This window comes from Porites lutea, chromosome 1 (assembly GCF_958299795.1).
Source record: "Porites lutea chromosome 1, jaPorLute2.1, whole genome shotgun sequence".
Lineage (NCBI taxonomy): Eukaryota > Metazoa > Cnidaria > Anthozoa > Scleractinia > Poritidae > Porites > Porites lutea.
In genome coordinates, this window is record NC_133201.1 from 19,153,798 (window position 1) to 19,175,202 (window position 21,405).

The 21,405-nt window shown below is 40.8% G+C and overlaps 1 protein-coding gene and 1 pseudogene across 1 annotated transcript; both read left to right on the forward strand.

The window, feature by feature from the left end:
* Positions 1-15,575, forward strand: part of LOC140925678 (uncharacterized) — a 56,532-nt pseudogene extending 40,957 nt beyond the window's left edge.
* A 1,437-nt stretch (positions 15,576-17,012) lies between these two features.
* LOC140925687 (S-phase kinase-associated protein 2-like) lies at positions 17,013-17,471 on the forward strand. Its single transcript, XM_073375590.1, has one exon. The coding sequence runs from the start codon at positions 17,013-17,015 to the stop codon at positions 17,469-17,471; it is 459 nt and encodes a 152-aa protein (XP_073231691.1).
* Positions 17,472-21,405: the final 3,934 nt, after the last annotated feature.

The following is a 21,405-nucleotide window of genomic DNA, read 5'->3' on the forward strand; positions in this document are numbered from 1 at the left end:
TTTTGATTAAAAGTGAAATTCTCGTTACGACGGGAAGGTGCTGGCCGCTCAGTTTTGAAAAATGGAAGCAGTCTAAGGGTTTTATTTCAGTGCATGGGAATAAAATCTCATTTTCATATCAGTGGCTTCACACATAGCCTCGCTTTGAAACAAAGGCTTGGGGCAACTCGTAAATGGCCTTTTACAGGTCTTACACACTCTCAAACTATACCTTGAGCATCATTTTTTTTAGTAGATTGTCTCTATGATGTACTGCTTTATAAAATTCAGCATTTATTGCTAACAATACATTTTTCAATTGCTCCAATGTGGACTAATTCTGAATTCAACTTTGACTGTTTGCAGTCCGCCTTTTCCCTTACAATCCGTCCAGTTCTTACCCCAGTCAGGGCAGTTGCAAACGACGTTGCGCCCTCGCGTGCATGGGTTACGAGTATAGTTAATTTGCAATGAACACACAGACTACACAAGATCTTTTAAAGACTGCGATATACGTTTAAACACTTTTTTTCCAAAAATCACATATTTTTCACCTGTTGTCTCCTTCGATGGCCTTCAAGAAATAATGAATTTTTGTTCTTTTTTTGTAACATCATTTATTTACAAATCGGAGAATAAAAGAATTAGACTACGCGCAGTCTCTCTTTTTTTCTTGGTCCATGACTGCTCGCAGTCTATAAAAGAATAGAAGTAAGGAACATTCGAAAAGAATCCCTATAGGTTAACTAAATAAGTGAAATACAAAAGGGAGGGGCTGAGCTCACAAGCACGTGGCCTGCTGGGACCCAGACCCCTGAAGTATAATTTTTTTTTTTTAGACGCGAAGCGACCCAAGCTAAGAAAGAGGCTGAAAGTCAAGGAGATGTGGTACAAGCATTAAGAAGGGATCTGGCGGGTGCTGCAGCACGGATGTCTGATATGGCCGGCGAGTTAAGCGATAAACAGAAACAGAAACTGGAACAATACGAGGAGAGGATACTAGAGCAAGACACTGAGCTGGAAGAACAAAGAAAACAGCTCGTGCAGCTGTCTGCATTGGTGGATGAACAGCAAAAGGAGATTAACTCCAGGGAAGACAAACTTAGTGAACAACAAAAGGTATGTGACGTTTGTAAGATATGTAACTCTGTTGATAAGAGTCTTCATTGGTGGTGATGTAAGACCATGAATACACCACATATTATTATATTTAAAATATCTTGAGTGCCGTCCAGATCAGGATAATAGAGACCTTTAGCATCAGGTAAACCGCAAACCGCAAACCGCAAACCGCAAACCGCAAACCGCAGACGGCAAACCGCAGTTACGCGTTTGCAGTTTCGCGTTGCCGAGATTTCAAACTTAGCAAGGCGTTCAGTTCAGTTCAGTTCAGTTCACATTTATTTAGCCAAAATACAGTACAATACAAGAATACATATAGGAGTTGTAAGGTTGCAAGGGAGCCCAGAGGAAACCAGAAGGCTTTATGAAGCCTGGGCTCCCCAGTCTAAAAGAGATAAGCAAAATAAAATGATATTCGCGGAGTGATACGTTAAAAATAGGAACCAAACAGAGACTGGGTTAAGTTATGAATTCAGAAACAAGATAGAAAAAAAATTTAACTCTGGATTGGATCAGAATACTTTCCTTTGTTAGTACGGCAGAAAGGAATATAAAATTGATTTGAACTACGCGTTCATTGTTTAGGGCCGCCATGTTGTTTTCATCAAGTCGAAGTGCATCACTTTAATCGCCCAAAACTCAGCAATAATTCATTGATTCGAGATCAAAAATCCGACAAACACATCGCAAACGGATACAAAAAGCTAGTTCATACCTTTAAACGCGAGGCTGTACAATTTTTTGAGGCAAAAAACCTTGCCGTAAATCACTTACCGCTGGAAGCCCTTCCTGCGGTTCAAACGTGAACTGCAAACTGCAAACGTGACCGCAAGGCCTTGGTCACGTGACATTTTGCGGTTTGCGGTTTGCCGTTTCCCACGAAAAACCTGATGCTAAAGGTCCCTAATATGATTCAAGATCACTCGGGTTGCCAACCGCAGCTTAATTAGCTCGGTTGGCTTAACACCGGTCTGCCGAGCGGGACGTGGCGGGTTCAAACCCCGGCCGGACCGACACTCGTGGTGGTCGTCAAATAACTGAAGAGAAAGTGCTGCCTTTGTTATGTCATCTGCAAAAGGATAAGGAGAAAAAACCGTTTGCTCTGTATGGCCGCAGCCTTTGTTCACATGAAAACTGTGAGACTTTTTTTTATTGTTCATCATATTTGCCGTACTACAGGAAAAAACGTTTAAACTGTTATGAAAAAGAACCCATGCATAAAAGGGCATTAGAATCTGAAAAGCAAACTTGTTGCGAGAAGCGAAATGAAAGGCAACAGCAAAATAAAAAGAGGGCAAATTCTGAAGATTACCCTTCTTCTCTCTCCCCAGTCTTTGCTTGCCCTTTTTTCACCGTAGTTTTTCTATTCGATCGTTGCAACTCAACTGAGAGCCTGAGACTAGTGTTTATAACTGTTCCTAGGCGTTAGTAAGCAAAAGCGGGCCACGGTCAAGAAGGGAACTGAACTGGTTGAACACAAAGAACAACTGGCCACAAAAATTGACGAGCAGGAGGAGAAGATCAAGATGATTGAGAAAGAGGGTGACATTATTCAGTATTCAATACGTGATATATCGTGATAATTATATTTTCGTTTCACTAATATGATTACAGTTAACGTAAAATCAAGCTTTCAGTACTTGAGGTTTTAGCATTGATTAAACATTGCGCCGTTTATTCCAGGTAGTCCGTACATTCTTGTTTAGTTAGTTTTATTAAAATGTCTGATTTACTGCTTTGTGTCTGCGACCTTTCATGCAAAGGTCACAGAGGCTTTGATTAACGCTTCACCAATAAATCACTTCAAAATTTCTTAATATCTCCGATGTTATTAGAAATACAGTTTTTAAAGTATGAAAAAAATCTCCTTCAAATCTGCATTAATCCATTTAATTCTTTCTTTTCCATGTCAGTCTACTTCGGACTTCGACTTCCCGTCTGTTAGAATTTCTGTCTAGCTTGTCACGCAACGCGAAGCTCCAATTTTGTCACGCACCACTAAAGAAGCTTTAGTTGTAATTCGCCATCAGTTTAATTGCGCTAAAGTCAAGTTTAATCTTATTTTACCAGTTATTTGGTTTTCTCTACAGAATCTCATGACGGGTGAATTACACGCTCTTGGGCTGCGATGTCGAGGAGAGAGACATGAGCTAGTGATAGCGAGGTAAAAAGAGGCTCTGGGGGAACTTAGAGGCCGAGCAAAAACACTGAAGCAATTTAAACCACCACGTAAGTCTTGAAAGTAAATCTGTCTTACATGATAGACTGACGTCTTTGATCGCAGGGCCTAAACAAGAGCTTTGACGAAATCCACATGGATAAAAATGTACATAGCTTTTTATAAAACTTAAGCGCAATCACATTACATTCATTCTCCAGTCTGTTTCAAGTGACAAAAGAGCAGAAGGTTTGGAGTGGAAATTATGCGAAAGACGTCCCTTATTTTCTTTTGTTGGCACGTGAAATGGGAGATGTCTGCACCCAAACTATGTCTCCACTTTTCGGGAAAAAAAACTCTTGGGTAATAAGCTAGATTTCTACACAGCCGTTTTTTGGTCGTCACGCAACGCTCCTGTGTAGCAGACTAGAACTAAGCTTGGTTGCGTACAAACCTTGACAGTAGCCTGATCAAGGCCACCGCCCTCTTTCCCAGATCCCGCGCCGTCTTATTTTCGCTTGGCTTGTGTTTATTTGGCGAGGTCCCTACATACTGAGAGCCTGGCACAGTCTACCTTGACGGTGGTTGAACCATGAATGTCGCGAAAAAATTTTAAAAAAGAAGTGATACGCAGCTGGGGCTAACCAGGCAATGATCTCCACCTTAAGTCCCTTTTACACAGGCAATTTAAAATGGGGCCTAAACTTGAAACTTTTATCGTGCCTTTGGCCTGCGTTTCAAGCGTTTTCTACAGCTATGTTCGATTTCAAAAAAAGGGTGGAGGAGTTCCTATCTCTTCTTTCACCAATTTTCCTCTGTCAAGAAATTAATGATGGCGGCCGCAGCAATACGATCATAAACAAGCAGCTTTTACCCACTCTAAAAATTCGTCTGCATCGCAATTTAGACAACGGTTGGCTTTATATACTAATAAGTCTTTTCTGTGTTCCACAGATGAAACCTCACTTTTAAAATGAGGCCAAATTGCAAAACCTTTTTCGTGAAAATGACTTTCATTTGCATTAAAAGTCATTTTCATTTTAAAAGCTTCGCACTAACGCTCGTTTGCAAAGATAGGTAACTTGGAAATGGTCTACCGTGTGGCACGAAATTTTTGTGGGTTCTAATTTTTGCGATTTTTGCTGTTTTTTTTTCAGCGATCCGCAAAGATAAGTTCCCGCAAATAAAAATTACCGCAAAATTTTTTTCCGCGAAAATTTACTCCAGATTAAATATTCTCTAACTTAAATTCGCTAAGAAATCGTGTCTGTTCAATTGCAATTTATCTCTTTCGTTCAGAAACAAAGCGGTTTACAATGAAATATTGACCGACACCGTAGTATTGTTTGAAAATATGCATTTCTATTGCACGTACTCAATAACAACGAAAAATATTGTCAATGCTGGGTATTGGGTACTTTCTGAAAATCGCAAAAATTAATTCCCAGCAAGAAAAACCAATCTGTCCTAATCGGAAGAATTAGTTCCAGCAAAACACAAAAAATCACCAATTCGCAAAAATAAACTCCTGCAAAAATTTCGTGCTACACGGTATCTATTGCTGGCCCGTAACCTAGGCTTCGCCAGGGACACGTTACGTGTAATAGACGTATTTCTAGTTGATAAGATGGGTTTTTTTTGTTACGTTAGTTCCAAATCATGAACAAGCTTTACAGCAGATTGTTGCTCTCAAAAAGGAAGTCAGTGAACTAAGGGCGAAGCTGGCCTCCCAAGAAGAGGACTACCACAAAAGTGAAGGCGAAATGCATGCTGAGGTAACAGACGTAACAGTGTGATGCTCTTCTAATTCATGGAGTTCTGCGCTTGCGTTTCCTCTTGACTTCATATTAAAAAGCGAGGTCCTTTTGGCGCGTCACGTATTCTGTTAGGAAGGATTGCGTGACAAAGGGTCCCGTGGTCATAGCGGACTACGCGTAGTCCCTGGTTCTTTTCTCAGGAATAGTAAAGCAAGCGAGTTACTCAAGCGCGCGAAAATCACGACCCGAGTGTCACCCCCTTCGCGGGTGGCGATTTTCACGTGCGCTCGCGTTATTCGCTTGCTGCACTATTCCTGAGTACATTTGAATATCAGCGTGGCAGGCGAAGGGGTAGGAAAAGAGAGGAAAAGGGAGGTTTTCCCCCTCCTCCTCTCCCCCCCTTTTTGTGCCTGACACGCAGGCTGTCACTGAGAAGAATGATGGGCTACTCGTAGTCCACGCTAGTCAGGTCGTTTGTAGAGTGAGTCCTTGCAATTATTTGCCTTCTATACTTTCACAATAATCATTTTTGCTCACTTGAAAGAGTTCAAGTATGATCCAGCAAACTGAAGAGGCTGAAAATAGGATAAAAACTGTCATGGGCCATTGTAAGAGTGTGTCATAGATCCTTTTTCCCCTATTTATTTCAATAACTTAATATTCCGCGAATGAACGTTTACAGGTTCAAATGCTATAGCATGCTCTCCATGCCGTGATAGTCGTTTGTGAAATGCCTTATATCTGTTTCCTTGTCACAGCTCAGAGTTCGTCGTGAGCAGGCTTCTGCCAGTCTCGCTGAAACCGATTTGGAAAAAGGCGCTCACCAGCAAACAAAGGAAGCATTAGATCTCAGTGAAAAGACGGTGAGTTGATTTTAATATAAACACGAAGAAATTAGTGAGGATTATAAGAGCTTGAGCAAAAGCGTTTTTGAGCGACCGAAATTAATGGCTTGACGCTAATAAATGTACGCTCCGGTCATCATTTGCTGTTAAAAAACCACTTAGCATGAGCGCCTTATTAGCAGCTTTTTGCAGAAGTAAATACAAAGACGGGGTTATCTGTCAAGAGTGCCTTACTGCAAATAGTTCACATGCTATGTTATAACAGAAAACTCTCATTTTATTCGCCATTGAAAATGAGTCAATAGCGCCTCGAGTAACATCTGCGATATTTATGTTGTAAATAGACTGCTCCAAGCGTGTGATAAGAACCAAGTGACGTAACATGCCCTGAACCTGTGCGATATGTTTTGGAAGATCATTTCAGTTTCACTAGGCCAACAGAAAAGAGATATTGAAGTTGAATTTCTTAGTTGAAAGTTATTTTCCTTAACCCATTCGCAGAAGAATCAACATTTAAGTCAACATATTGTAATTAGGTGATTCATTGTTTTTCTTCGTCTATTTCGTGAGTGAGGGGATAGTTAATTGTTTTGCTTTAGTTTTGTTTCATGTCTGAGCTCCCTTCTTTTGTACCCATTCTTTTGAGTGATTTCTATGAAGTTTTAATTTTCCCTTTAATTTATTTCTCTTTGAATATCAGGCTGTGGAGCTGATGGCCACAAGAGTTCAACAGATGAACGATCGAATGGAAAGAAAAGTCCAGCTTCTGGGTTCTTATGAAGATGACTTGGTGCATCTAAGGTAAAGAGACAAGAAACAAAATAAGTAAATAAATAAATGCACTTTATTTTAGTGTCAATGCATTTAGAACGAAAGTACCAATTGTGGACACTATTTTTACGTCTCCTACTGGAAACGGGACTGCCATTTTACGTGGTCATCTGAGCCACCCGACGGTCCAGCCGCTCGCACTGCAAAGGGAGTACCTTCATTTCTTAGTCAATTTAAGACCCTGAGTGTTGGTCCGGTCTCGGGAATCGAGCTCGCGACGACCGCGACCTCCTGCTCTGCAGTCAAGCGCTCTACCGACTGAGCTAATCCTGCTGCGGTTATAAAATGTCTTATAAAAAATGCTTTTAATTTAACATCACCATAGACCGTTCACAGTCCCCTATTTCTGGTAAGATCTTAAGGGTCGAGCTCTTACCGGTACGGCGACTATCTGGGTCTCATATGTACCGAGGGGGCGGGCTTCGGGGTCCCCGCCCCTTAAAGTAGATTTCACGCTCATCCCAAGACTGGACTCGGAACATTTAAAACTAAGATGGCAGCCTGATCTCGACGATTTTACGAAAAAATAGTTGACTGATAACAGTCTAACGTCACACAATTGTTCTGGAACTGGCTAAACCCCAGGCAAATATCCTGAATTAATCCGCGATCAATTCCATAATTCTCAATGCCTACGTCTTATAATGGTCTCGGTTATAAAAGGAGAATTTCAAACGATAAAAACAAAGCTCCTGTTACATCTTGTCATCATGGCCTCGTTTCTTCTATTTTCCTTGATTTATAGACTGTTCGTAGACCCCTATTTTTCAGTTGGATCGTCGAGATCGAGTACTTACCCTTGGGGGCATCCAGCTTGGTTTCAATTGTACTGGATCTGGCCTGGGGATTTCCGTTGAGTAACAAATCTACTTAGAGGGCGGGGGAAAGTTTAGGAGGAGACGAGAAAAATTTCTACATTTCTCCCCTGCCTCCCGCCACCGCTAAAACCCCGACACCACCCGACCCTCGGTACATTCGAAACCAAGATGGTCGCCCGTAACGGACTCGTAACGTTAAGTGCTCGATCTCAACGATGTTATGACAGAATAAAGGACAGTGAACGTTTAGAAGTCAGGGTAATATGTCGGGAAGGTAAATGTGTACACCTATATAAAATAAATAGATGGAAAAAGTGAAGATTTTTGTGGTCGAATTACGCAAAATATTTCGTCCTTCGTTTTAGAAATAGTGAGACAGTGGCAGGACAGAAAACGGCTGAAGCTACAGGACTTAAGGTTGGCGTGTTGCGCGGATATTGTTAGTTGCAGTTGTGAAGAACGTGTCCTTCTCTTCATTATAAGATGATGTAATATCTGTTTGTAGCGCATCCCTTGGCCTTCGTAGCTGGCGGGATTAGCGGGAGTGCTGTAGTTTTTTGGCGGCGGAGCCGCGTGAAGATTAAGAACCCTAGCGGCTTTACCGCTCGCTTCGCCAATAAATTACCCCGGACACAAGCATCCCGCCAGCAACGCAGGCTACCGCATCCCTCTCTAATAACTGTGTAGGAAGAGAAGGCTAAATAATGGGATCAACGTTAAATTCACCTGACCTAAAAACTCTTTGTTTACGACTGTTTTCATTAAGGTTCTTACTGACATAGGACATTAGCGTTAAGCCGTGAAGTTATTGCCATAAAGTCTGTAAAGGGTCATAACGAAGTGGATTGTGTGATTCATATTGGTTAATGTGCAGGGCCTAGTTATTCGAAGGCCAATTAGCGCTGAACCGAGGTTAAATTTCAATTCGGGTTTCTTTTTCTTTTGATCAAAAGCATTTTTTCGAATAATTTTATCTATTCCTTTGAGAGCATCCAATCATCAAACTATAACGTGATTTATTAAACTGAATTTGACTTTTAAGCTTTCGTATCTGAATTCAAATTTCCTACTAACCCTGGGTTATCGTAATCCATCTTTGAACATCCCTGCCCAGATTACATTAAAGCTGTCTTTTTTTTACTGGAATTTTTCACTCTGATTTTGTCGTATTGTACCACATAGATGGATGTTCGAAATCGCCAGGAAGAGATCGCCTACCTTAGAGCATCAATGAGTAGATTAAGAGACGACCTAGATCAACTGCGTAGACTTAATGTTTGTTTAAAGGAAAGAAAGGTAAGATGATTGTACACTTTGTACACTTTTTGCACTTAATGTGCAAGAACCAAGTAACCATCTTGACAGACAGGTTTATTTCTATTCTACGTGTGACCACAGGTAACCAAAGCTCACAGTAAGAACCCGTAAGCAACACTACCTTACATAGCTAATTAACAATGGTATTAAATAGGACTGAGTGGAGTTCAATTCGGTCGTTAATCATACGAGTGATAAAACTTATTTGTTTAATCATGAGTATGATTACAGACCGAATTGGACGACACGAAGTTCTGTTACCAATTAACCATGACTATAACAAAATTTGTGATTTTTTAGGTTTTTTTAATCAAAGCACATGAAATTCCGAGAGTTTTTTGCTAGCAGTGACAAAAGAAGCCATTTAAGTGCGCGCGTGATGGTGCGCACTGTCCAATTACTTAGGCATGACTGTCCTATTAGTGCTGAAATCGGTACAGTTGATAGCCAATCAGATTTGAGGATCGGCGGCGCTAAATGCAGGGTGCATTCGCAGGCCAGAAAACTGCCCGTGAGAGAAAAACTAATTGTGGTCTCCTTCATTCTCGTATTCGATCTACTCTCACTTAAAACACAGAGAGTTTTGAAAGGTTTGTGAAAGAACCTTGTCGGCAAAAAACAACTAACTTTGTTGGCTTTTTTACTTGTGTCCAGAAATTCGCCATGGATATGGATGAGCGTGATACAAAGAGACAAACACATAGCTGTTACATGGACGAACACACCAGATACAAGGTGCTGAGTGATAAGTATACTATATAATATACAGTAAATATTGTTTCACTGTCCATGCACTCGTTAGTTGTGGCAAAGTTCCCTTTCGTAAATGGTTGCTGCCATTTTTAAGACACTTGTTAGAACAGTTTTCACCCGTGATTGAGAGTGTTTCTATTAACAAGAAGGTCAATCGTACCCCAGGGTCGAACCCAAACCTTTCCTATCCTAATCCTTCTCCCTTACCACTACACTACAACACCGACCCGTTAAAATTTGGAAAAAATTTAAGTACATAAACTAGTAAACTGTCTTTCTTAAAACTGATGTATCAATAATAGGTGACCCTAGCCTTTTCCAAATCTTTTTTTTTTCCAACGACGTTTTTTCTACGACTATTCAAAAAGGTAATACATAGATTTAACCAGGGCTAAAAGCGAAGCTCTCGTTAATATACTTTTTGCCCCAATGTAATTTTATTATTGTATATTTCTTATTAGTAAAATCCAGCTAGTGGTCTATTATCAATGCTGTGTTCCAATTGGTTGAACTACTACTAGGCTTTATGTTATAGCCCACTAACAGCGAAAAGCGCCGGCTTTGAAAACCAAAACAATGGCGGCTGAATCGCGTTTTGCTAGCTAAAGTTGTTTTGTCTCGATATTTTTTACCAACTAGTTGGATTTTACTAAAACAATTATCCCTCTCGCCCTCATGGCCTCTGAGTCAATAGCCCATGATGCCTTCAAATACAATCATGTAATGCTACACGGTGACGGCAACGTGAACGGCAAAAAATATCAATTGTTCTTATTCTCGGTTTTCACTCACGTGAGAAAGCAGAAGTAAAAATGGGAACCTTTTAACATAGAAAGTCTAGAATCTGGGAAATGAAAGAAGATAAATATACAAAAAGCCTTGCCAAGAATCAGGTCTATGCAATAGTTCATATGCGAGATGTTCGGAAAAACGTTTTACCCAAATTGATAAGGCTTTGTATGGAGACGTCATGTTTGTCTCCCTTTCAGGGGGACAAATATGGCCGCCGGAAACCAACAGAAGCATCTGTTTTTGAGTTTTCCTACTTATGCGTGAATTCTTCGCTTGAGGAACTCAAAAAGATTAAAGCAATATTCATTCTAAGACAAGGAATGTTTAGATAGCAAAATCTCCAAAAACCCGTAATGTTTTTAACCCACTTAAGAGCTTTCCCGGCCGCCAGCCAAATGCCGCGTCACGCAAAAGCCTGGAAATTCAAGCGTACTGTCTCGCAAAATAAAGAACCCTTTAGAACCGAAAATTTGTTTGTATAAAGGTTTTAAGGTGCTCTAATATCACAAGAAAGTAGTAACTCAGAAGAAGCGTTAGTTTCTTAGCTTGAAGTTTTGTGACGTCATGTGAAAACCAAGAATTAGCAAAAAAATCTTTGCTAGTGCAGCACGCTTTTTTGTACATTTATTTGACGTTATTTTGCACGACAACAACGTGAAACATCCCAGTTACACATCTTACATAGGAAATGTCGTATGTGCTCACCAAAATTGTTGTTGCTTGTGTCCTTGTTCCCTTTTTTTTCACTGCCGCTCATTTTCACCTCGCTGGCCGTTAGCATTTCTCATTTTCTCACCGCCAAATTCCATGTTTTTCTTCCAACGAAATTCGTCTCCTTTGTTCTGTATCTAACGCTTTACCTCTTTCCCTGTTATCCACGCCAGTAAAGACGAAAAAAAGTAATCAGACTCGATTTTGTTGTTGTTTTTTCTCTCTAAGAAGTCCGGGTGGCCATGCGATTTCCCGCCAAAAAAAACTCGTGTTGCATTTGGGTTGCTATACCTGTTGACTGAGTTATTTCACATTGGTATGCCTGTGTTGCGGATGGAGCACGTACGGTCACGTGATTGCCAAATTTTCTCGGATGCATAGATAACCAAATTTCCTTACTCATAGTGCTCGGCTGCGCGCTAGACTGTTTACAGTCACCTATTTTCCCGTAAGATAGTCGAGATCGAGCACTTTGCGTTACGAGCGGCCATCTTGCATGAGTGTCGAACTACTTGGGGAGCAGGGGGCGGTTTGGGAAGAAGCGAGAAAAATAGAGGGACTGTAATAACATCACTGCAGCTCACGTTTACGGAGCGCGTTGTACCAGCAACGCAGGCGTTTGATTGGTCATTAAACAATGGATGTTAATTTGCGTTGACAACGGGTTCAGTTTAAGTTGCCACACTGACTAGTCGTCGTTTCTTTTAAACGTACGCTTTCATAACACATAAGACACGTCTTGCCTAAACACACGAAGGATTTCTGGTATTTTTGCGCATGAATCACGTAAGCCAACATGCTTTTGAAGCAGCCCGGCCAGTGATGTTATTGCAGTCCCCCTATTTTTCTTGCTTCCTCCCAAACTGCCCCCCGCCCCCTTAGTAGTTTTGACACTTATGCAAGATGGCAGCCCGTAACGCAAAGCGTTCGATCTCGACGATCTTGCGGGAAAATAGGTGACTGTGAACAGTCTACTGCGCGTGCTCTCCCTTATTACTGGCCTTATTGTAAGTTAATTAATCCAGGGAATATATTACATCTATCTTACCAATGGTGGCGTCGACCATTAAAAATGGCAACGACCGTAACGAAAACGAAGTAGGCGTCCTCGTGATTTATTACCTTTAGTAGATGATTATGGAGATGAGTCAGATGCCAAGACAAAGCATCTATAATTCCTATTCTGCCTTAGCCTTTGGCTCAATTAATAACACTTTCCTCGACCTTGATTATTCCGAATATCACAGGAACCTCATCCAATAATTGTTTATAATTGTGTATGTGATTTCCGTCACAGGAGGAACTTAAAAAGAAAAAGGCAGCAGAGAAACTTAAGAGGAAAAATTACGAAATAGAGTCACTCAAAAAGGTAAGAAATGTGGGAGAGTTTTCCATGTATTTACGGTATGATGTTGTCGTCCTGGATTGGTAATATTTAATTCAGCAATCTATAACTGACTTCAATTAGCTTCACTTTTCAGAAGAAGATCGGCGACAACATTGTTGAGACATTTTCCTCAGCTTTGTAACTTTGGAGAACAAAACATTTCACACCTCTCCTCTGTCCCCTCCATTCAAAGTTGGGTTGTTTTTATGCTTTCTACAGGTAGCTTGAACAGCAACACAGCATTGTACCGAGGGAGTGGAAAAAAGTCAGACAGGCCCTTTGGGGCAAAGTGTCTCTGTTAATTTTGTCGCCAATGGTAGATAGGGAGTTATGCAAGTTATATAGTGTATCTGTTGAATAATGGTAAAAGTAGAATTTATAAAAGCTTTAAAGAATGTGTGTAGTGGCTACAGTGGCATATCGTGTAGAGATGATGACCACACTAAAAATGAAAGAACTGTTTTAGCCTCAAATTGCTAATTCAGCCCTGCAGGCCGATGTCTGATCCAGCCCCTCCTGAAGTCATTTAACACATTTCAAGCGAAAACAGCCCAGTCTAAAGGATATTCCAGCCCACGCTGCAGCCCATTTCAGCCATTGGGTCCAATCAGTCCTAGGTAGTTGGATTGTATTGACCCTGATCTAAGGGAGCCAAATTAGATTTAAAAATATGACTGTATTTTACTTACCGAATCGGCCCCATTTTTAGGGCTAAAACAGATCTTTCTGATTTACAGTGCACCTACTGTATAACTGAAATCCTCTCTTGCTGAAATGCAGAGTGTAATTTGGCTGTAGCCTTGTTTTTCGTACATTTCAGCATTTTTCCCTTAAAATCATGACAAAACTTCAGTCGGTCTAAAACTGCTGAATTCAAATTTATGGACGGTGCTAAATTGGCCGCCTCTGTACACCCCCCCCCCCCCCCTCCTCCCTCCTCTTTTCCTGAGGGAAGGGGGTTCTTTACACAGGCTACTCAATTTGCTGCTCTGTCATTGGTTAGGGCGCGGCGTTTCTAAGATCTGCGCGCGCCGCCGAAACTGTGGTTGCGTTGTCTGTGCTAAATTTTCCTACTTTTTTTACGTGTAAACTCTTTCCTTCCCTTCTTTCGTTAATTCTCAATTCACCCCATTTTCCCTAAAAATTCAATCTCAATGCCCCTATAAATGACTACGCGTGATGTGGACGTGTAGAAGGTAAGGTGTCTGAGGTTGTATTTTGTCAATTTACAGGAACTTATGTCCGCTGACCGAGAACTGAATGAAACTGCAGTCAAGTTACAACTTCTGGAGTCCAGCAGAGTAAGTGCATGAAACTCTGTTTTGTACATGTATTAGCCTTCCTTAGCGGACATTGTTTTGGCTCAAAACATAATAGTTTTCACAAAATTGAACTTTGTTATCTCTGACAACACATAGTTCCATTCCCGATGTCAATGGCCATTAAGGGATACTAATACCAAGAATTTTTTTTTCGTTAAATCTTCTTGATAAGTTTCCCTCCGTGGAGCAGTTATATTTGACTAAGCCATTTACTTGTAGGCGTGTTTTAGTTACTATCATTCGTAAGTCTACCATTTTGTGATTAAAAGGTCGAGTAAAACGATTTCTTTGCAGCCTGTAAGGTCTTTAGAATGGCAGCGTTTGTTGTTGTTTAGTAACATTGGTCAGGTTGTGCCTGAAAATTAGCAGCCGGAGAGCACAACCTCTTTGTCTTCCTTTGGAGGCTGTGCTTGAAAAGCGTTAAGCCTTTGAAGTCTCCGAACCCCGAACTTCTGGACCAGTTTAACTTGTTCTCTATCCTCAAACTGGTTTTTCCAGTGCGAGCATCTGTTTATTGATAAACCGCTGTGCCCGCTGTAACAAGCGCAGACGTGGGTTGGAAACTGTGTCTTAGCAACTAGCAGCACATGCTCAACAAAGATCTTATTCGATTAATGCAGTCTTTCCAAAGGGTGGAAAATTAGAAATTCGTGACAAACATAATCGTTTTAAATTCTGTTTCAGAATAATTTAACGTCTCGCAGTGGTCATAGTGAAGACAGCGCTTTACTAGATTATGATGAGTGAATGAGTTACTGCATCTCCGCTACACGGGACTGACGATGGTTGTTCACGCCCTCCGCTTAGTATGATCAATGGTCATACACGTGATCTGCACGTGCCAAGCAAGCAATCTGGCGTGATACTAGGCGTATCTACAATATTCTGAGCGGGAAGTTTACCTCACATCATGGGAAACAATTTCGCTGTTCTTAATACTTGAACATAGTGTAAATAATATGAAAAAACCATCAGAATATCCAATCATAGGACAAAAGGACGATCCAGTTGTTTTCAATGGCAACCTGGCCTGACTCAAGAGTGAAACAGAGTGTGATGAAGATTCTGCAGTGTCAGTATGTTAAGCCGAACCCCTTTAGATTAACTTGTGTAAATACCGACGACTTTATTTTGAAAATAAGCAAATAATCGGGACTGATAACAAAGGTGATGCACAGCGACGTTTTTCGCAGATACTATCAATTTGACAAATAAAGTATAATAACGCACAGTTTCTCTTTCCCCTTTTTTTAAGCGGCGGTTGTTGACAAAAACAATTCAAATTTAGTTTTTTAATTCAATCTTTGTCTTTTTCCGTTTAAAGCTTCCTCGTAAAGAATTGGTTTGTTATGAGCCAGTTTTGCCTTAGTTTCTAGTTAATACCTGATTAGGACTCTACATGTACGTACCTTTTTCCCCAGTGGAGAAAAATAAATTGATATATGAGATCTAAAGGGGATCCCCCGTTAATTTATAACCCTCTGGCAAGTCCTCTGTCCCCAAAAAAATTCTATCATAACAGATTTTATGAATTGACGTCTTCGTTTTATGGCTGTAAGGTATAATTTATTACGGCCACGTTTTTTGCATCCAGTGGATGTTGGACATAAGTTGTTTTCATTTCCAAGGGGTTGGAATGGAAAATGACTTGTTTTCCAATACTTAGGGTGCGTTCGATTGGGAAATCTGGATTTAGATGTTAAAATCCTGATTTCGGATTTGCAATAGAACGCGAAATCCAAAAACGGATTTCAACGCTGAGAAATCTGTTTTTGGATTTCCTTTTTACCGTTCGATTGGAAAATCCCAAAAGGGATTTGAAACTGACTGTCCTTATGAACAGCGGTTTTGCACGCGCATGCATAATTAGCGAAAAAAGACCGCTCTTGACGAGAACAGTTTTGCAAATCCTTTTTCGGATTTCCCAATCGAACGGTAAGGAGTAAATCCATGAAATCCGGATTTGGATTTCTAAATTGAAATCTACCCTGAGGACGGATTTCTCGACGGATTTCGCGTTCGATTGCAAAATCCAAAATCCGGATTTCAAAATCTAAATCCGGGTTTCCCAATAGAAGGCAACCTTATATTCGGTCGGCAGGCTCCAAGAAAACTTTCTCTTTGTCGCAGAGGCTCAGTAAAGCGTTTTGAATAATCATATTCGATGTGTAAAGTGAGTTCAGGCTCGTTACCTACAACCATCTCTCCAGGGAAAAGAAGCTCTTCGAAAAGGAGAGTAATGTTACTTTATCACTGAATTTTTTTAAACTTTTGATTGTGCAGCAGGTGAAAATACGATTAATGTATAAGGTACACTGATGTCTAGAGGTGTTATGCATGTGAAAGAAACATAATTTACAGAATAGGAAATAAATTAGATTGAAGGGGATCGGTTCTCTTGACAGTTTTGTGGATACGTTATGCAGTACTACACCACATCATCTGCTCATGTTGCGGACTGTGCATTTTATGGAGGCTTTGCCACTCTGCCATTGGTCAAGCCAGTTATTTGGGTTTTGCGCGTCGTTGTCAACTGACGTTCCCGTTCAATTGCTAAATCAGCCTGTGACGCCTGCCCTTTCGGTAAAGTTATGCGCGCGCATTCTCGTCAACGTCACTATGGCAACGAATGTAACACCCTAAAATGTGTAGGGCAAATTGCAAAAACGGTATTTACGCGGTGTCATACTTTAAGGAAATTTTCTTTCCTGAATTCCTCAGTCCACTTATTCGGATTCTTTTTGTTTCCTTTACATTGGCCTCTTTTCCCTTCAGTAGAAATTCTTAGATGAAGATCGCCGTTTGGTAGTGAACCTCTTCGCAAAGTAAATCAGAATTTGATTAGTTCCTGGGTCTCATTATTCCGCACGGCCTACGTGTTTCCGGTCACGTTGTACGAGCGAGTTTCTGTGTTCCCCCGCCGTTCGTCTCGGCTACGTCACCCAAGTGCATTGAAGGCTTAGGAAGGTGCTACATAGGGACTAAGAAATATCGCTTTATCCTGTGAATGGAACTGTTACTTCAGCGTTGCCATTAAAGTTAACCTTTCTGGAGACGATTGTGTGCGCGCGCACGTTATACACGTCACAAACAGGAACAGAATTTCTAACAAAATTCTTTTACTACTGGCTACAAGTTACTTAAGTTGAAATACAACTTCTATTGCTAATTTAATGATTATCTCAAATGAAGTATCAGCTAGGAACTACGAGTGATAACCATGGATTCCTTACCAGATGACATTTGGTTGGAGGTGTTTTCTTTTCTTTCTCAGAAAGATCTTCTCAGAGCTGCTCTTGTTTGTCGGACCTGGAAAAGACTGTCACGTGACAGCTCTCTCTGGTCACGCCTTGATCTCCAACCGTACGCCAGATTGCTGAGAGAGGATATTATACTGAGGCTTTTGAATACCATGTTTGCACCTCTCGGTAGACAACTCAACCTCAGTAAGAATTTGGTGACCACGGAGATTTTAAAAACCATATTTGAAACCTGCCATCGACTGCAAAGTTTAAGTCTGAACAACAGCAGATTCCATTCCATCGGGCCTTGGCTTGAAAGGAGAGTGGATCAGGTGGAAACCTTAATATTTCTGGATTTAAGAAACGCAAGTGGATTCGCTGCTGGAATTGAGGACATTTTGCAAAAAGCATACAACTTGAAATATCTAGGTAAGTAAATCGGTCTCTTTGTATAGCGCAGATAACAAGGAGAGGTTGTATTGATCGCTTGTTACTAGTGAAACTTTTCATTGGTAATTTTCAAAGTAAGAAGCTTGACTGATCTAACAATTCATCGATTTTGTTCAGATCGGACGTCCCTTGACTTGTCGCACTGACACGGTTCATTTTACGATATTTTAATAAACAATAATTGGTAGACTTGCTCACAATTTTTCCCGAGAGCGAAGCCTAAGCTAGAAATTCTTTATGATTTCGGCGGCAAAGCGAGCGACGGAGAGAGGTGGAGCCTTCTGCCGGAACCAGAAACGAGAAGCTTTGAGAAAGTCTACCGTAATGCATCAGTCAATTCCAGCTGCGCCCAGCCCCTCCACCCCGAGCCACTGCGGGGCATTTGCCCGCCTTGTCAGTCCCGGGGTGGGGCTTGCAAATTTTGCACTGCCCGGGGGCCGGGCATTTGCCAACCCCGGGGCCATTCCCGAGCCTTTGTCACGCAGAATATAACTACACAGAAGGTTTTACTGGAAAAAAAGCAGATTGGCTCACCTGTCAAGGACAGGAATAAATGGAAGAGGGTTGTAAAGGCATGTTCTCGATTTTATGCATGTATTTCTTCAATACTTATGAAGGCAGAATTTCATAGCGAAAGCCGGAGCTGTCGACGTGAATCAACGTTTTTTGGTTATTGAATCAAATTTCTGTTGATATTATTTGAAAAACATCCTTTTATACTTATAAAACTATTCATAGCATATAAAGTTACAGCGCTCTATCAATTTTAATGTCAATAATTTTATATCAATACTAAAACCATAAACTGGTGCATGTCGTCGCGGCGTCATTAGAATCCTAGCGCTATTACAAAGGAAGACTGGCGTTAATTGAAACAAAAAATCGCACATTAAAATGCTTAAAACGACATTATTCGTTAAAACGACATTATTCGACTGTGCGATCAATGAAAGTTCAGTGTTGACAGAGGACGGGGCATTTGCCCTCTTTTTTCGTCCCCACCCCGGGGGATTTGACAGCTTAAGAGTCCCCACCCCCGGGAATTTGCCATCCGAGGCAAAAAAATGCTAATGCCCGGGGGTCAGCCGGGGGGGTGGGGGGGAGGCTGGGCGCAGCTGGAATTGACTGATGCAGAACAAGAGACTATAAAGGGGACAGAGAGGGCATCCCCCATATACACCCTATTCCATAGGTAATTCGTCTCGAGTTATTTTTAACACCACAGATCTCGAGGGGGATTAGACAACAGCCAATCACATAGCGCAAATGTGTTCCGCGTGGATGACCCACGCTGAGAGCCACGCGTCCTTCACGAAATGACGCAGAACAAAATGGGGGAAGACGCGGACAGCGATTTTGCTATTCCTTTTGTAGACGAAAACGACTACAGCGAGATTTCTGCGAAAGTTGTGTCAGCGAAACCGAAATTAAAAAAGAATTGCCCTTCCTCTCTTGTATAGAGCTAACAGTAGAGCAGGGAAATCCTTAACACACTGAATATTCTCTCAGGATCATTTATAATTTACAGTTTGAAGAGAGGAATTTCTGGTTTGATGTTTATTTTTTTCAGTCTTTATAGCGATTATTCCTACCCACTTACTTTGTCAATTGTAGGCGAACCCTCCTAAAGCTGAATTTCAAGGGGCCATATTCAAGCTCAGAAAGAGGAATAAAATTTCGTCTTTGCTTATTTACGTCCTCCATAAAACGCGAAATTATGCATTTTCACGTCGTAGTCGTGCAAAAACGGGAAAGAAATGAACAAAAAAGTGTGTTGCACGTGGGAAGTTGTTGTTTTGCTAATTAAACCTATGGATCTTAAACTCCCTAAATTGTACAAACGACCGGTTTCAATATACCGGCGAAATTTCTCATTTTATTAAAGCACTGAGGTTACGACAACTTCGAGTTAATGCACCAGTCATTTGAAACCCTATATACCCTATATACCTATCGAATTTTACCAACCAAATGCAAAAAGCCCTATAAAAGAATGCGTAGGAAGCACGAAGTTGTATGGATCGAATTTCGCGTTGGCTGATCTGGCACGTGACTGAAAGCATGCGTGATCGGAATATAAAAACTTTTCATAAACCCCTTTTCATAGCTTTTTGGTCAATGTATCGAAATCCAAACAGAAGGGAAGTTATAGAAAAGTTATGCTCACTTTGATATCAAGCCAAAGAGCGCAAAAAAATGCATAGTTTAAGCTTTAAGTGTCGTTTCTAGCTGTCGATAGGTCAAGCCAGGTCAAGTGTTTATGAAGAATTCGCGAATAAGATGGTATCGGTGCATTAGATGCATTTTAAAGCATATTATAATTACAAATCTACATAATATCAGTGAAAATATGCCTACCTTTGTTCACCAAACTCTTCAAGTCATCGGCTATGACCGCTTTTTTTACGCCTCGATATTTAACTTTGCAAAACATCGTCACGGTACGAAGCGATGAAAATGTATGCGGAATCATGCGGAACAGGGGGGGGGGTGATGAACTCGCCAATCGTTCCTATAGGGATCGCGCGGCCGATGATCTTGGCCATCGTGACGTCACGAGAAATTTATCCCGGGAACTTTAAATGGTTTCATCGAGCGAAGTTGTTTCGTGGTTTCAAGAGGTAAAAGTCGAGACGTTGCGATGAAACGACCGAAGGTATGTGTTCATCTATTAATGCTATATAGTAAAATTGCAATATATTCTAGGAAAGAGCATTTCCATCGTAAAAAATCAAGAACTTCCCGAGATCGACCAGATGGTACAACTCATCCCGGCGCGTCTTTAGAGACGCATAACTAAAGAGCCCAGCAGAATTTAGTCTCGAGAAAAACAAATGACGTTAATATGGTATAGGTCTATCAATTAGTGATAGAAGTGAGTCATCTAATAAGTTAGCAAAAATGATCAGTGGGATAAAAGTCGCAAACCTCAGGGATGTTTACAAAAATTGCGAAAGTGGCGTGGACAGGTCACGAAACATAGCGTCATGATGTTCATACTAGACTATCAAATTGTGTAAACAATTCATTAAAACTACACAAATGTAAGAAGCGAGAGGTTTTTTTTTTTTTTTATAGAATATGGGCTATAATCTTCAAGGGTTTTGAAAGGATTTCCTGTTTGAGTGAAACGCATCAAAACGTTAATAAAGCGTATTAAATCAAATCGTCGGGCGATAACCAAGGATCATATTGCAACTTTTCACTATAAATTACGATCATTTTGTCAAAACATTCATTGCTCATGATGGAGATAAGTTCACATTGCCTTTCTCTTTGCAAACAAAGGGGAACATGGTATTTATCCTGTAAATAGTCAAACAGGATCTAATCACTGGGGTAAACTGCCGTGAGCTAAAGTTTTTGATCAACATCAACATTTTTAGGGCTTTATGCAGAGAATCCAGGAGGAGAATCCCTAGAAACGATGGGTATGTAGCTTTGCCTTAATCGCTCTACAGAGTTAATAGAAAAAAAAACTAGAAAAAGCCAAGAAAAAGGACACTAGTAAGCGTTTCAATGGTGTAATATTGAAAATGTGTTTCCTCGGGCGTCCGCATCTTAAAAATGAGGGGGGGAAAAATTTCTAAGGATATAAAAAATTGCAGGATTTTCATGCGATGAATATGTTTTCCTTTTTGTGTAGTTCAATAAAGACACCAAAGTTCAAGAACGACAATATAGTTCAATAACTACACGAGTTCAGAAAATGACACCAGTATCAATGTATGTTTATTAGGTAATATCAAAGCAGGGAATCTACTGGGAGTGGGAGTGCAGGGGCATCAGTTTAATTTTCAATCATTGATGCTTTTTAACTTACTTGGACTCCATGCTATAGTCAGTTACATCAAGTGACACTGTCCAGTTCCAACAATCTTCAGGGCCTGCTCGTAGAGTTTTATCACCCAGCTTGTACAG